Source organism: Manacus vitellinus, unplaced genomic scaffold (assembly GCF_001715985.3).
Source record: "Manacus vitellinus isolate BGI_N305 unplaced genomic scaffold, ASM171598v3 scaffold_19_pilon, whole genome shotgun sequence".
Taxonomy (NCBI): Eukaryota; Metazoa; Chordata; class Aves; order Passeriformes; family Pipridae; genus Manacus; species Manacus vitellinus.
Window position 1 is genome coordinate 1,305,674 of NW_021939395.1, and position 15,448 is coordinate 1,321,121.

General features: G+C 47.9%; 1 protein-coding gene across 1 annotated transcript in view; it reads right to left on the minus strand.

Annotated features, from left to right (window-relative positions):
* Window positions 1-15,228, minus strand: part of KIF4A (kinesin family member 4A) — a 17,096-nt gene extending 1,868 nt beyond the window's left edge. The window contains exons 1-27 of the mRNA XM_029959171.1: window positions 15,195-15,228; window positions 14,799-14,989; window positions 14,452-14,544; window positions 13,148-13,314; window positions 12,858-12,952; window positions 12,570-12,689; window positions 11,292-11,467; window positions 10,668-10,729; window positions 9,876-10,011; window positions 9,356-9,414; window positions 9,087-9,192; window positions 8,350-8,415; window positions 7,883-8,068; window positions 7,381-7,484; window positions 7,001-7,145; window positions 6,432-6,542; window positions 5,803-5,886; window positions 5,111-5,224; window positions 4,785-4,940; window positions 4,192-4,286; window positions 3,638-3,767; window positions 2,723-2,893; window positions 2,249-2,356; window positions 1,983-2,051; window positions 1,810-1,911; window positions 984-1,133; window positions 532-648 (exon numbers count right to left, since the gene is read on the minus strand). Of these exons, the coding sequence (XP_029815031.1) occupies window positions 532-648; window positions 984-1,133; window positions 1,810-1,911; window positions 1,983-2,051; window positions 2,249-2,356; window positions 2,723-2,893; window positions 3,638-3,767; window positions 4,192-4,286; window positions 4,785-4,940; window positions 5,111-5,224; window positions 5,803-5,886; window positions 6,432-6,542; window positions 7,001-7,145; window positions 7,381-7,484; window positions 7,883-8,068; window positions 8,350-8,415; window positions 9,087-9,192; window positions 9,356-9,414; window positions 9,876-10,011; window positions 10,668-10,729; window positions 11,292-11,467; window positions 12,570-12,689; window positions 12,858-12,952; window positions 13,148-13,314; window positions 14,452-14,544; window positions 14,799-14,989; window positions 15,195-15,228 (3,147 nt within the window). The remainder of the gene's footprint in view (window positions 1-531; window positions 649-983; window positions 1,134-1,809; window positions 1,912-1,982; window positions 2,052-2,248; window positions 2,357-2,722; window positions 2,894-3,637; window positions 3,768-4,191; window positions 4,287-4,784; window positions 4,941-5,110; window positions 5,225-5,802; window positions 5,887-6,431; window positions 6,543-7,000; window positions 7,146-7,380; window positions 7,485-7,882; window positions 8,069-8,349; window positions 8,416-9,086; window positions 9,193-9,355; window positions 9,415-9,875; window positions 10,012-10,667; window positions 10,730-11,291; window positions 11,468-12,569; window positions 12,690-12,857; window positions 12,953-13,147; window positions 13,315-14,451; window positions 14,545-14,798; window positions 14,990-15,194) is intronic.
* Between the last annotated feature and the right edge of the window lie 220 nt (window positions 15,229-15,448).

The window sequence follows — 15,448 nt, forward strand, 5'->3', positions numbered from 1 at the left end:
CAAAGACACAACTTGAATTTACTGAGTGCAAGAGACAGACTGAAGTATTTGTCTTTAGGTTTATGGCTGACAGTTGGGAGTAGGTAAATCTGTGCTGTGACACCCCCAGATATCTGTTAAATAACACCATATGTAATTATAGATAATATCTAAATTATATATAAGACATATTATATGTCTACATACACTTGTATTACACCCACACATTCATGGCTTACTCTTTTCTAGAGACACATCTATTTGTACAGTCTCAGCCACTCTTTTTATTCCAGTAACAGGTACAGCCCATACCATTTAAAAACATACATAACCTAACATGTAATATGTATTATTTTTAATTATAAGCATTACATGCTCACAGACACTATTCTTACTTATACAGTATTCATATAGGTATAAATATTAATAAAACATTTTGATACACTGCCACTATTTAAAAGAAATACTTTACTTAAGTAAAGTATAAAGGGTGCCAGTGCTGTGCCCTGCCCAGCAGTGCCCCGGTGGTCCCTCACCCAGCCCAGGACTCACCAGGGCGTGGTCCCGGTTCCTGCAGGTGGCCTGGTCACAGCTGCAGCCGCCGGAACATCCCACCTTCTGCTTCCTGCAGCCACACTGCCTGTTCCCACAGCGGCCCCGGCACGAGCACTGCGGGAGAGAGGGATCCCTGCTCTGCCCGGGGCACCGGCACCGCTCCAGGGCGGGCAGCTCCGGGACAGGGATGTCCCCAGCTGCCACACACCTCGTTTCAGTGCCAGTCCTGCATCCCAGATAAGGAATAAAATCCTTCCACTCCACACCCATCTCTTGCTGCAGGACCCCCAGGATGAGCACCTTCAGTTCCTCAGGCCCTGACTTCAGGTTATCCCAAAGGACCAGTGCAGACACTACAATCTCCCTGTTCTCTGTACACACACACAGATCCTTGGATACAGGCCAGCGATTCCCTAGTAGGTCCTGGATCAAAGGTGACTGGATCTTACCCCCGTGAGGCTTTTCTTTGCCCCTCTGGCTGCTTTGGCAGGAACCCAGTCAGCATCTTCCAGGTCCCCCGAGTCAGAGAGCAGCTCCTCCAGGTCCATCTCCGGGCTGGGCGCGCGCGGCTTGGCCGTCGTCTGCCGGCGGGCCCTGGGCTGCAGCCAGGGAGCAGGAGGGTCAGGGACCAGCAGGACTGACACAGGGCTTGGATTTCACTCATATTTATCCAGTACTGATTTAATATTTCACTGAGGTACTCAGAGCCCCACACTCCCGTTCCTCAGCCAGCCAAGAAGGTGAGGGAGGAGAAAACCCATCAAATTGTCAGGATTAAAAATTCAGTCCATTTAAACTCCTGTAAGTGACAAATCCTTGGAAGTCGGAGTTATATTTGTCATATCACATGACAAAAAACATTTGTGTCAGTCTTGCCCACATAGCTTTAAATCATTTCTTCCTCCCAGCACTAAGATTTGGCTCTTTGCAAGGCAATGGTTACACTTGCTATGACACATTCCTTGGTCCATAGTTTAGAGACTGGAAATGCTACAGATAAAACATCTGGATTGTGAAGGAGGATGTAGAGTCAGACAGAATGAGAAGGAGAAAACACGTTAGGGGGTTTGGTTGCCTTTTTTTAAATCAAAAAACTAGTGCAAGGTAGTTCTGAGTGTTCTGAAAAGGACTGAAGGGGCCAACTTCAATAAGCAGAATGAGCTGCCTGCTAAAAAGCAACTTAGGAGAAAGAATCCAAATTACTAATAGCCAAGATTAACTTTGGAGAAGAACTCAGGTACAATACAAGCATGAAAAAAACCTGCAGGATCTTACTTTGGCTGGGATATAATCAAAAGAAGAGTCTGGAGACTCTGGTGGCCTTTGCTGGATGTGCCGGAGCTTCTGGCCACTGACAACTTGGAGGAGCAGCAGTTTCTGTTAAAAGGGAAAAGACTTAGCTTTGCAAAGTACAGAAATCAACAGCCATTAATCTCCCAAGGCTCTACCTGTTTCAGAGAGTCATTTTCCTGGAGGAGTTCCTGGTTCTCCTCCTTCATTTTCTCCATCTCTTCCTCCTGTTTGCAAGACAAAAGGAAATTTATTTAATTAAAGGTAAAGAGAAAAACTACAGGATTGTTCAGACCTGCACAGCAACTATCCCCTGCCAAGTTCACAATCCTCCTGCATCTCCCTCATTCCAAAGCTCCTGTTCCAACTACCTGGTATCCCAAAGGATCCCACCCTCCCTCCAAGCCACAGCCAGACACTGTACCTGGATCCTGAGTCGCTCCTGCAGCTGCTTCTCCTGCTCATTTAGGGAATCTTCCCATTTCTTCTCTTCTGCTTCTTTTTGCTGGAGTTGGCTGAGCAGGTACAGAACCTAAAAGCAAGTTAGAATGAACAGGTAGGAATTCCTGAAGGAACACCTGTCCAAGTCCAGGCATCAAAAGCCTTGGCAATTTTATGAAGATTCTGCCACTTCCAGCATTATTCCACTCTGATCTACTTGAAAAGTGATCTTGTGCTCAGCTGTAATATCCTTAAAGCATGAAAACAGTTACTGGATAAAGCAACTTGCACAGGGCCCAGGATGAATAGGGAGATTTGGTTTTTGATTAATCATCTGCAAAAGTCTAAATTTGAGTTTATGTACAGCACCAGCTTGATTTCACCACATCCCCTTTGCCTTTTAGCAGACCTGGGAAATCAGTCCCAGAGTTCAAGACTTCCATGCCTTGTGTTTTACCTTTTCCTGGTGTTGCTGTTCCTGCACCACAAGCTGATTTTGGAACTCAGCCTCCAGCTCTGTGATGTGGTTTCTCTCTTCCATCAGCATCTTCTGCACGTCTGAGCAGGTGGCTTTGCCCTGCTCCAGGCTGCTCTGGAGTTTGCTTTCCTGGACTTTAGAGCTGACCAGCTGGAAGGTAAGAGTAATATTTGGGTCAGGGATTCCATGGTGGGAAAGGTGCTGCAGCCTGGAGGTGAAGCATTTCTGTGATTTCCAGCCACCCCAGGAACTGGACTGGCCACCAGCCACAAGGAGACCAGAGGAAATGCAGAGCCAGACACCTGACCACCAGTTTGGAAGTGCAAAACAGGGAGCAGATTTTGTTAACAGTTCTAAATTCATCTCCCTTCCTGCAGCACTTGGGAGTATTTTCCTTTTCACTCTTTGCCTTTCCAAGCACCAGGGAGTGACAGGGGATTCTGTCCTTCACTTGCTCTCTCCTTGATGCCACATCAACCCAATTCCTACTCCTCTATCCCGTCTTTTCCCTTCTCAACACCCATTCCCCTGGTTCCCCTGACCTCAGCCAGCACTGCCCTTGTTTCTCTGCTTGTTCAGGAAGTATTTTTAGGTACTTCTCTTTCACTTCCAAAATTTGTCTTTTTTATTTTCCTATTCCCATGCAAGCCTTTCAGAAGCACAGCTTTGGCTGGTTATCTCCAGACCCTCATATATTCCATTCCCCTCTTCCCTGTTTTTTGGATTTCACCACCCAGTACAGAGTATTTTAATCCAAAATTGTGAGGGAAATAAACCTCATCCAGTACAAAAGGGTGCTTCATTCCAATTCTGTTAGTCACTTCTATTCATTCCTGGCTAAGCAGACTTAAAGTCTTTGCTTTCAGGGAAAAAACAGGAAAATCCAGCCTTTACCTCTCCCAGGAGGTACTTCAGAGCACATTTGGCCTCCAGGATTGTGGCAATGCTGTCCCAGCGCTGCTTGGCACGATCCCCATTGTCTGCATCCAGGAGTTTCTGCTGCAGATCTGCTATCTGGGCACTCCTGGGGAAGAATCCATGGATTTGGGGTTACAGCACAAGAGAAAACCAGGGCTAAAGTTACTGTTCCCAGAATATCAGGTGAAATAGTTGAAGTTACAATTTTGATGCCTTAATTGGGCAGCTGGAGTCTGCATTGCTACACTGGGGAGTTCTGCCTTCCCTTCACATTCCCAAAGGAAGGGAGAAGGTTTTCCTCAAACAGAGGTGCTCACAAACAGCTAAGAAAACTCCAGTCTTAGTGACTAGGTAATGTCTACAATGTGGAAAAATCCAAGCCAGGAAAACCCCAGGCTCTCATCTCATTGTTCCCAGTTCAGTGTATAAATATTTTACATTTTTTTTCAATTTCACAGAAGAGTTGAGATGGAAATGAGGGAAAAACCAGAGGCAAGGTTGCGCAGATCAGCTTTGTGGTACTGCCTTACCTGAGCTCCATCTCAGTTTCCAGGCTTTCTATCTGCTTGGATATGGAGAGATCCACCTCTGGGGACTGCAGCTCTGCCAGGCAGTAGGTCCTTCTCTGAGGAATTGCAGCCAAGGGAGGAACAGGGGAGGAAATCACACCTTTAGACAGCCCAGCACAGAGGAGCAGCTCTCTCCAGAGCTGCAATTCCAGGGCCCCTTCCCCAAAGCACAAAGCCTTCCATGAGGGGGTGACCCACTCACAGCCCTCCTGAGCCTGGAAAAGCCCTCGGAGGTCGAGTCCGACCATTCACCCAACACTCCCAGGGCCACATCCACACCTTTTGGGGACACTCCCAGGGATGGTGGTTCCCCCTCTGCCCTGCACAGCCCGTGCCAGTGCCCGACTGCCCCTTCAGTGAAGAAATGTTCCCTAATTGCATTAATTAACAAGTCACTTCAGCACCTCTTCACCACATGAAGCCTTTCTCCCAGAAAGGCAGCCAAGGATGGAGTCCCCTCCCTACCTCCTGAGGGAACAGGAGTGAGGATCAGAATAACCCCAGTGTTGCTGAACCCCCCAGGGCTGGCACAGGGAAAGGGGCCTTTCCCTCACCCGGAGCTTTGGAGGAGGGTTTTCCCCGGACTCTTTCTTCTCTTTGAGCTGCTGCAGCTCCTGGGCCAAGATCTTCCTGTCCTCCAGCAGGTCTGCGAGGTGCCGCCGAGCCTCCTCCGTGCTCACCAGAACCTCCACTTCGTTTGCCAGCCAGCTCTGGAACAGGAAACCCACCGGGAAAGGGGTTTAGTGGAGCTTCAACTACAGGGCTGAGTGTTGCTCTGGGAAGGTGTTTTAGAGCCATGGAATAATCCCATTGCAGCCCCCCCTGAGCCCCCCAGTCCCAGTTTCCCCCCTGCTGGGATGACACACCCAATGTCACCCACCTTCACTCGGGCAGCCACTCCTTCCAGGCCCCGGCTCTGACTCTCCTTGCGTTTGTCTGCAGCCTCCTTCTGTCTCTGCAGGGCCTCCTTCAGCCGCTTGTTGGCAGCTGCTGCCTGGAAAACATTCCACAGGAGCTCAGCAGCAGCTTTGGCACTTCACCTGCAACAGCTGGAAACACGAGGGAGTGCCAAGGCAAGGCCCTGGGACGGTGAGAGCACAAAGGGAATAAACCAGAATCACTAAGTCAAGGCCTCCAGCCCTTAACTTATTTCCTCAGCTGAGATTCCTGATTTAAGGAGAACCTGCTTCTAGGCCTAAGAAGTAGAAGAAAACATCCCAAATGAGGGTTGCAAGATGCATTTCTTTGACACAACCATTTTGAAAGGATTTTGAACTGCAACCTAATATATCCACCCCCAAATTCATTTCAAGCTTCAGCCTGGCCATCTGTAATGGATTCCCAGAGCAGCCTGATGCCCAGAGTGGAATTCAGCCTCTAAGGAGCAGATTTAACTAGGATCCCTCAAAGGCTACAAGATAGAAGCATGGATTTCTCTGCAGAGAGAAAAGCTCTTATTTCCATCCTCTCAGCTGCCTTTAAGAGGTTTGTGCATGTCCCATTACATCCTCCAGCCCCACTGTGCAGCCCTTGGGGTTGCTCAGGGCTTTCCCTGAGACACTGGCTCCTCACCTCCTCTGTTTTGCGCCGAAGGACATTGGCCTGTTTCTGGAAATCCCTCTCCAGCTTGAGGAGCTCGTACTGTCTCTTACGATCCTGCAGGGAAACAACACAAAAACAGATGGAAAAGTCACCTGGGCTCCACATTTCCCATGACAAAGGTTCTGGAGCCTAAAGGCTGGATGAGACTGAAGCCCAGAAGTTCAACCCTGAGGATCCCGAAGCACTGAGGGGTAAGAACTTGCTGTGGGACCAGAACTCCAGATGTTTGCTGTCCATTACACTGGGTGCCACAAGCAGCTGGATTTCATGAACCTGCAGGTTCAATATTCCTTTGGAAGTTTAGATACCTCCCATTCTGGGGCCAAACCCTACAACTTTAAATACTTCAAATATTGAATATTTTTGCCTTCTGCCTCAGAGCTGAGTCACAACTGTGCCAACATCTTTAGGATCTCCAGCCACAAGTCCATTTACAACAACTGGTGAAAAGTGGCAGCCATATGAACCAACCTTCTCTTCAAAGCATTCCCAGCTGGTTTCTAGTTGCTTTCAGTTAAACAAGCCTTGCAGTAAACACTTGACTGATTTGTCTTACTCTTGGGAGGGTGGTACAGTTTGGGGGGGGGTTGTTTGCTCACCTTTTCCTTCAGCTGGATCACTTCCTTGTCCTTCTTTTGCTTCCACTGCCTGAATTTCTCCGTGTCTTCTTTCATCTGCCGCATCAGCTGGACCCTTTGGTGCTTCATTTCCTGAAAAACACAAGAGGTTGGAAGAACTGTCCAGGATTTACATCCTGGGGAACTTCAACCTGCATTTCCCTTGTGTCTGTCAGGTGCGGGGAGAGGCAGGTGGGAAATCTTAGTGTGCTCCCTCTCAGGACACTCTCCAAGTGCTAAAACCCAGGGATTCATGTTTCAAGGCATAAAGGGAAGGCATTTAAGGCATAAACATGCACAGTTTAGGGAAATTAAAGTGAAGCCAAGTGATTTGACTGAGGATCTTAGAAGAGCCAGAAGACCCTTTGGACTTATTTTACCCCTCCAAATCTCAGCAGTCACCTGCCTGTTGTGCTACCCCAGCAACTGTGGCCAAAGGAATCGTGGCCAAACTGCTGCTCTCAGTGTGACAGAGCAGACAGGGAGCGATTCCTGTGTGGGAGCTGCTCTGTCTGCACTGGCCAGCCAGGAGTGCAGTTAGGATGGGTTACCCTGATCTCCTGGTTCAGTTTGGACACCGTGTGTTCCGTGGATTCCTTCAGCTTCAGGAGCTTGGATTGTTCACTCAGCTTCTTCTTCAGCTCGTTGATCTGTCCCTCCAGCTCCTGGAGCCTTTTGCGCCGCCGCTCGCTCAGCCTGGGAAGGAACCAGCCTTAAAAACAACCCCACTCTCCAATTTCAGACACCTGAAGAAAAGTTAAACTGAGTTGTGTGTTATCACCTTTCCTGCTGCTGAAAGCCCACAGGAGGCTGCTCTGCAGCTCATACAACCATCCTGGCATGTCAGAGGGACACATTTACATCAAATAAGAGACTTTATAGATAGAAACACAAGACACTGGGTTTTCAGACATAACACAGTCACACTCACTTGGCCTGGTTGATATCCTTCTTTGCCATGTGCAGAGCAAGGACCAATTCCTCCTTTTCTTTTTGCAAATTGCTGACCTCCAATTCCAGATCCCTGATGTTAGTCTAGGAAGGACAAGATTAGTCAGCCTCCCAAGAAAAGCCTTGAAAATACACCCTGAGACAAAGCTTTAGCACAGAGAAACCTTGAGAATCCACACTGCTATCAGCAGACTGCTCTTAGATAAGAGCAGTGTGAGTGTCACAAGGGCTGGTTCAGACACTGAAGCTTTGGTGGGTCACAGAACCACTGTGCCAAAGTGATTTTGGAGTAATTCCAGAGATGGGAGAGCCCAGCACAGCAGGGGAAGCTGCCCAACAGGGCAGTGACCCAGATGAGGAATAAACAGACCCAAATCAGAATGTGCTCAGGAGAGGAAGGATCCCCTCTCTCCCCTCCCCAGCATGGAGGGGTTGGCAATCATTGGGAAAAAGGAACTGAACAAGAAGGGTGTCAAGTTTACCTGGTACTGGGACTGAATGGGCTCCAACTGATTATCATTCTGAGCCATCTTTTTGGCAAGTGCCTCTTTCAGGGTCAGGGCTTTGTTGAGCTCCAGCAGCTCCTTGGACAGCTGGGCCTGGCGAAGGGCGTGTTGGGTGGTGAAGTCGTTCGAGGCTCTCTTGGAATCCTGGCCCAGTTCTGCTTCCTAGAGGAGACACCAAGTGAGCAGGAGAGGCCAATCCAAAGCTCTGGAATGACATGATCTCGGATCCTGCAGAGCACTTTGAGTTCATTGGTTACACTGGGTATTCAGAATGAGAGCAGGTTATTGATCTGGAACACACTGAGCAATTAAGAGTTTAAAAAACCAGCTCCTACAAGAGTGACACATTATTTATCAAGCATTTCGATTAGAAAATGAGCATGAGGGACAGATAAAAGTGATGAGGAGATAAAAACCTGCACTGCTAAGCCCCCCTCACTTACACCTGTAGCCTCCTGTTCAGGGCTTGCCATCTCTGCAGCAGCTTCTGCTGTGGCAGCATTTTCACTCTGTAGAGGACAAGGAAAAGAAGATTTTGGTGAAAAGGGAAAGAGGAAGTAAAACGAAGCTAAAACCAGTCTGTTGGTACACTATGACAAAATACAATGTGATTCTGGTCTGGACAAAAAGCTCTGGAAAGGGGAAACCATTGTCTTCCTCCTTTAATAAAACGACCAAACTCCTCCTGGACTAGTTGGACAAGCCATTCCTCCTAGCCTTCCCTGAATTCCAGCCTTGGCAGCCAGCTGAGCCTGGGAATGGGGGGAGTGTCTAGTTCCTCAATAAGTATCCAAGGACCTCATTAAGACAAAGATCTGGCAACTTCTATTTAACAATTTCAGGTCCCTGTAGTTTGTGTTCTCATTAAAACTGCCAAGTTCATAACACTCCATCCAACTTACGGATCATAAATCCATGCTGATCTCCCACTATCAGAATCTTTTATGGAGACTTTTCCTTTTCTCCCACAAGTGGCCTTTCTGCAGCATTGAAAGCACAACAGGACAGTTTTTAAGTTGATATTAAGCCACTTCATGCTTACAGTTCCTGGGCTCCTTGAGCAAAGTCTCTGCAGAGTGGAATCCACTGCTGAGCAGATCAGCAGGAAAATCCCAGATTTCACCAGCAAACTTGTGTAAACACAACTCCTCCCTCCCTCCCTCCCTGGATCCAGCCTTACCTGGAACTCAGCCAACACCTGCTGCAGGTTACGAATCACCTCCACGTTTTCCTTCAGCTCCTCATCCTCCACTGTCTCCACCAACTTCTGCAGGTCCAACTTGCACCTGCAGTGCACACATGGGAGCAAACCCAGGGCATGTTCATTCTAGTGAGGAACAACTTTCCCCACTCAAAAGACAAATGAACTCTGGATGAACAAACACCAGTTGTTTGTATCCAGTTTATCCCAGGTAATTGCCCAGCTCAGGAGGGTGTGCACACACTTACACAGCATGTTGCTGGAGCTGCTCTAGCTTGGCATTCATCTTCTCATTTATTTGTTCTGTCTAAGGGAAGGCAGAATTACACTGAGTTGCAGAAGTAAGATAAGAAGCCAGAAATCAACTAATTAATTTGTACCAAAAGAGATCTTGGTCATGTGTGGCAAATCAATGCATTGAAAGGTCCTACATGATCACAGCCACTAGTTTGTTTAGATTTAACAGCATTTTTTCCAGGAATATACAAGACAATAGAAGTAAAAAAGGGTGGAAAAGAGAGAGCACAAGTGTGCAAGTGCTGAGATTTAAAATATTACAGCAACAGAAGAGCTGAAAGATTCATGGCTCCCTTTCCCCACTGAAGTCACAGACCTATAGGCAGCCAGATTCTGGCAGACTTTTGGTTCTGACTGACTTGAAATCAACGTGAAATGAACATCAAAGAGAGATTCCCAACATGCCATTAGTGCAGGACCTGCTATTGATTCAACTTCAACTTAATGGTCTCCTTGGTAACTGGACCTTACCAGGATCATCCTCTCCAGCATCTGTGCTGTCTGTCCAGCAGCCTCACTCAGCCCCTGGCTCAGCTTCTGGTTCTCCTCCATCAGGCACTGGTTCTTCTCCATCAGGGACTGAAGGTTCTCAGAGGGTGCCAGGCTGCTGAAAGACCAAGGACCCTTTGGTTGTGAACATGGTTTGTAACAGCACGGAAATCACCTCCAAATTTCCTAAATAATTTATAATGAATATCCCACAATGGTATGGGTTGGAAGGACCTTAAAGATCTTTTATTTCCAACCTCCCTTCCATGGGCAGGGACACCTTCCACTAGCCCAGGCTGCTCCAAGCCCCATCCAGCCTGGCCCTGGACACCTCTATAATATAGGTTGAACCTCCAAATACAGGTTAAACTGCATGTACTGGGTTTTGAAGCATCCTCAGAAGACAACAACTACACAATCCATCTCCTTCCTGCATTTGGTGCTTTTAAGAACAATGGGGATGGAGGTGCCCTACATTTAGGGGTAGAGGGGTGAATAAGAGTCATGAATGGGTCTGAGAAATGTTTACTTAGGACATGTTGCCTGGTTCCTCTCATATTTCCTGCAAGGGATGTTTGCAATCTTAAGAGGTTTGCTACAAAGTGAAATGACCTGTGGAATTCCAGTAACCACAACAAAAAGAACAAAAAGAGAGGAAAAAAAGCAACCAGTTTGCTCTCCCCTCGTTCCACAGCACCTCCTGGAGCAGCAGAGATCCAGAGGCTTTTCTGTGCCAGACACCAAATACACTGAGCACTGAACAACAAATCTTACTTGATAGACACAGGGAGGGTCCCTCCATGGGCCTGCAGCAGCAACACCTGCAGCTCTTGGACCTGGAAAGGCAAATAATTCCTGCTTGTAAATCTCTCCCATAAACTAACTTGATGGTTGAAGGAGCATCATTCAGATCCCTGGTCTTTCTGAGTCACATGCTCCATAATTCTGTTTTACCACTGCCTGAGGAAAGCAGCCATGGTGCTCCAGAATTTCAAGTAATTCACTCCTAAAACAAAAGCTGCCTTCTTTTCCCTCTGGAGTGAGCAGAGGAACACTCTCACTTCCCACTCCATGCTGGGCACAGGCAGGAAATGTCACAAAGGCACCAAACCATCACTGTATTTCTAATTTCACCTTTAGCCTGGTCAGGCAACGATTTGTCGAGTGAAAGGGAATGCAAATGCAAATCACACCACCACCACCCTTTTTGTCTGGCATTGAATGGCTGCTGTAACATCACAGAAATGCTCTTATATTCTCTTTCCAGCACCCAGAGAAATGCACATTAAATATGTTCTGCACACTTGGTGTGGTTGGGCACCCTGTGCCTTTCCTTGCTGGTTCCTGAGCTCAGAACTAAGAGGACAAACCCTCCCCCAGGAGGAAGCCCCACAGCACCTGCTGCTTGAGCTGGTGCAGCTCAGCTGCCTGGGGATCCACGTTGACAATGGGTTTGTTCTTGATCTTCCTGGCCCTGTCAGCATAACGCAGAGTGTTCAGGGTCTCCTCCAGGTTGGAGTCTGCTGGGCTCACACAGGCAATCATCAGGGTGTGGCTGTTCCCTCCCAGGGAGTCTGGAGAGGAAAACAGGGGATAAGCAAAGCTTCCAGAGAGTGAGAGTGGGACACACCATCATCAGGACACTAAACCCCCCCCGAGTGCATCCCCAAAATACAATATCCAGCTGTAGGTTTGGGTCACTGTCATTACTTTCTCCTCTGCTCAGTCAGTTCTGTATTAGAGAGGTTTATGGAAGACCAAAGTCATGTCTCAGCTCTAAACACCAAAGACTTCACCTCAGAAGCCCCACTAATATCACTGCCCTGATAAGTAATTCCTTTATACCATTTCTGGCCTAGTTCTTTCAGGTTTTCCCCTCCCTTCTCCCACTAATAACATTCAAGACCTCCGTGAATATCCAGACATCAGAATTCTCTTCAATTTAAGGAATTATTGGCTAAGAACTGCATGGCATTTCCTCCTTCAGTTTTACACTAACACACATTGGCTACTTCAAGCTACTGATCAGAAAAAAGGGCCTCACATGCAGCAAAATCCAGTTTTTAATTAAGGACTCTCAGCTATGGAAAATACTGAAGAGCTTTTGTACCAAATTATTTAACTACCATAAACATCCCAGTAAGTTAATTACCAAAGCTGTGCCCATGTGAAAGGTTAATTCAGATAAATATATTTAAATATCATCATAACTATTGAAAAGTAAGTACCACAAAGACCAGATATTCAGACTAAGAAGCAAATCAAACATGAGGCTCCCAGGGAAAGCACAGACAGCTTGAGCTTCATTCTGGCTGTGATATCATCCAGTAAGTTGCTATAATTAAGGTACAATAATAGATCTCTGCTCCCAGACTTGACTTCTCATCTTCCCCACCAAAAATATGCTCTGAATATGTCTCCTTTCCTCCTGTCATAGAAACTGCAGGAAAGCAGGACTCATTTAGGAGCTCATCTCACTGCATTTGCAACCTAAAAATAAAGAGTTCAGGAGAGGTCTGGCTTCAGGGAGAAGAGGACTTAAATGAATCCCTCTGCCAGCAGCAGCTCCTGCTCTGAGCTGTGGTTTGGTGGCTCTTGAGTTTTCTCCTGCTTTGTTTAAGGTGCATCATGTTATTTAAAACACAGATTTAGGCTTTGTCATCACCTGTCTCTTACCTTGCAGCAACCTTGTCAACTTGGAGTCTCTGTAGGGGACAAACCCACCCTTTTTGTTCTCATCCCCAAGAGCACTGATGACGTTCCCCAGGGCGAGGAGGCCTTTGTTGATGTTGATCCCTGCAAACAGATCCCAGTGAGCAGAGCTAAAAACTGCTCATTTCCTGCCCTCAATAAAATGTAAGAAGGTTCAAAAAGGGCATTGCAAGGGTTGAAGAACTGCTTTGCTCTTTTATTATCCTCAAAGTTACTAGAAACCCAGGCTCTGCTGACCCTTTGCCTACAGACCTTCTTTTAGTCTGTCTCCCTCAGCCTTGGTCTTCTTCTGCCTCTCAGAGCCAGCAAGATCCACCAGGTGTAGTTTGGAGTGAAAACTGCAGTTCCTGTGGCAGAAATACATTATTTTACTCTCTCAGTAAAGTGCAGTCAGGAAAGGAGCAGCCCAGGAGCTGAAATACCAGAGACAGACACAAAACAACTGCCTCGAGTAGCTCAGAGTAGGACCAGGAGTGGGATTATGGAATTTTTGGCAGGCAACTCCCAAGAGCTGCTGGGAGTGGCTGCACAATCCCACTCACTTGTCATTTTTCTTCTTCTGGTCGATGCAGATGGTGAAGATGGCATGGGACCGTGAGGACTGGGAGTTCATGGCTGTGGATCCCACTGTCCTGGCATTGTTCCCTTGCTCCAGGCAGGACACAGTGTCTTGGGCACAGGTGACATTTCTTTCAGTTAACCCTACAATCTGTAGCCAGGAAAAAAGCATTATGGATCTTCTCCTTCCTCTTCATCCCAGCTTAGTCCAGAGAAATCCTCCTCCACCTCAGGCTGTACCAGACCAGGTGAGCTCCCTTCCCAAGAATGTCTCACCTCAAAAGGCCTGAGGTGGTTTTTCCCAGGAAAAACCTGTCCTGAATTTTACATCAGTGACATGAAGTCACATCATCATCTCTCCTACTCCTACACCCTGCCCCCAAGCTCCTGTACCTGCCTGAGAGCCTGGGATCCATGGAGAAATCCAGAGCTGCCCCCAGGTATCCCAGGGCAAGCTGGGAGCTGAAAGTTGTGCCAGTCCCAGGCAGAGGAAGGAAAAAACTGGCTGCTGGAGTGGGGATTTGTGTGGATAAAGTGGTGGGGAGACAGCTCTCAGGGACACAGGTCCCAGAGGGGATGAGCAGTAGGGGCTGGATGTGCTCCTTGGAAAGTTGTACTTTCCCTGAGGGCCCATTTCCCTGTATCCCAGTGCTGCTCCCAACACATGGATGAGCCACATCCCAGTGCTTTAGAGATGACAGAGAACTACACATAAAGCCAATGGATGGATCCAAGTTTCCAGCTTGACACCCAACATCCCCACTGCAAACTGCAGCTGTCAGGGAAGGACAAAGGATGATGGGGTTTAACTAAAGCCATCTGAGCAAAGGCAAAGGATACAAGTTTAACCACAAAACAGGGACCCAGAGGAAGCAGCAGCACAAGGATTCTCTGCACTGTGCTATAAACACACAGCTGGACAAAACTGCTGAGAAAATCTCTGGGGCACTGGAAGTTCCCCCTCAGGATCCCCTTTTTGCACGTTACATCTGCCACGTGAGGAGCACGAGGGCAGCAGGGATTGGAGTGGAGGGACCCCAAGGACAACCACCTCAGACATTCACCTCAAACACCCTTCAGAGTCAGAGCAGCATGTGCAAGTGGCTTTGTCATGAACATCAGACCCTCTTGGTGTTGTCCTGAGTGAAGTTCAGGCTCAGGAGCCCAGTTTTGAGAGCAGGGAGTGGCCGTGCTGATTCCCTGGGCAATGTTCAGGGAGTCAGGCAGTTGTTTCACCAACACACTCCTCCCCAGCCCTGCCAGCCCCTCATCCCCCAGGGCAGCAGACCTTGATGCCCTCCTTGGGATCCTCTCTGATGCTGATCTGGGAGGAGCGTTCCCTCGAGGGGCACAGCAGGTCCAGGATGTCCTCGTTGTAGATCTGGAACAGCACAAGAGCAGCTCAGTTACCAGCCTTGCAGGAGAACAACCCACCAGAGAAAGGGGTAGTGATGCTGAAATCAGGGCTAATCTGGCATCACATTCTACTCATGTCACCTTTAGAGAAAAATACGTTTGGTAAGACCCAGTTTCTGGAGCCTTAGGTGTTGATTTAATCAGTATTACTTGGAGGAGGAGGCCCCAAAGCTCACTTAATTCAAAACTTGATAATAGTTTGAGAACCAAAACTTTTACCTCGAGATAAGAAACTTTGAGGACGAATTCCCAATCCTGCCTTTGCTGCTTCTCCTCAAAGAGCAGCCTGATGACCCTTGGGATGACCCCCACGCTGGGCTCGTGCTCCTGGTTGGCCGTGTAGGTGCCTCCCATGGAGTAGGTTTTCCCAGATCCGGTCTGTCCATAGGCCAAGACAGTGGCATTGTATCCTGGGGGAACAAAGGGCTCAGGATCAGTCACGTGGGGACCACAGGAGACTTTGAACAAAGCTGGGAAAACCATCCTTCCAGAAAAGTGTCAGTTCACACTGAATCCATGCACAGTCACAGTCAATGAAAATGTCAACGAAAAGCTCTTCAAAACACAGATAAAATGATTATTTCATCTCTTTTTAAAGACTGGCTGTTGCTTTACTAGAGCTGGTCAGAAACAGCACAAGTTCTGCCATCCACTGTCACCCACTGCAGCACCAACAGCTCCTGGGATGGGCTGAGTATCAATTCACTGTGTTATTCTCAAAGATGGAGAGACTTTTTACAAGGGATGGAGGAAGAGGAAAGGGGGAATAGCTTCCCACTGCCAGAGGACAGGGTGAGATGGGATACTGGAAGGAATTCCTCCCTGTGAGGGTGGTGAGGCCCTGGCACAGGTTGCCCAGGGAAGCTGTG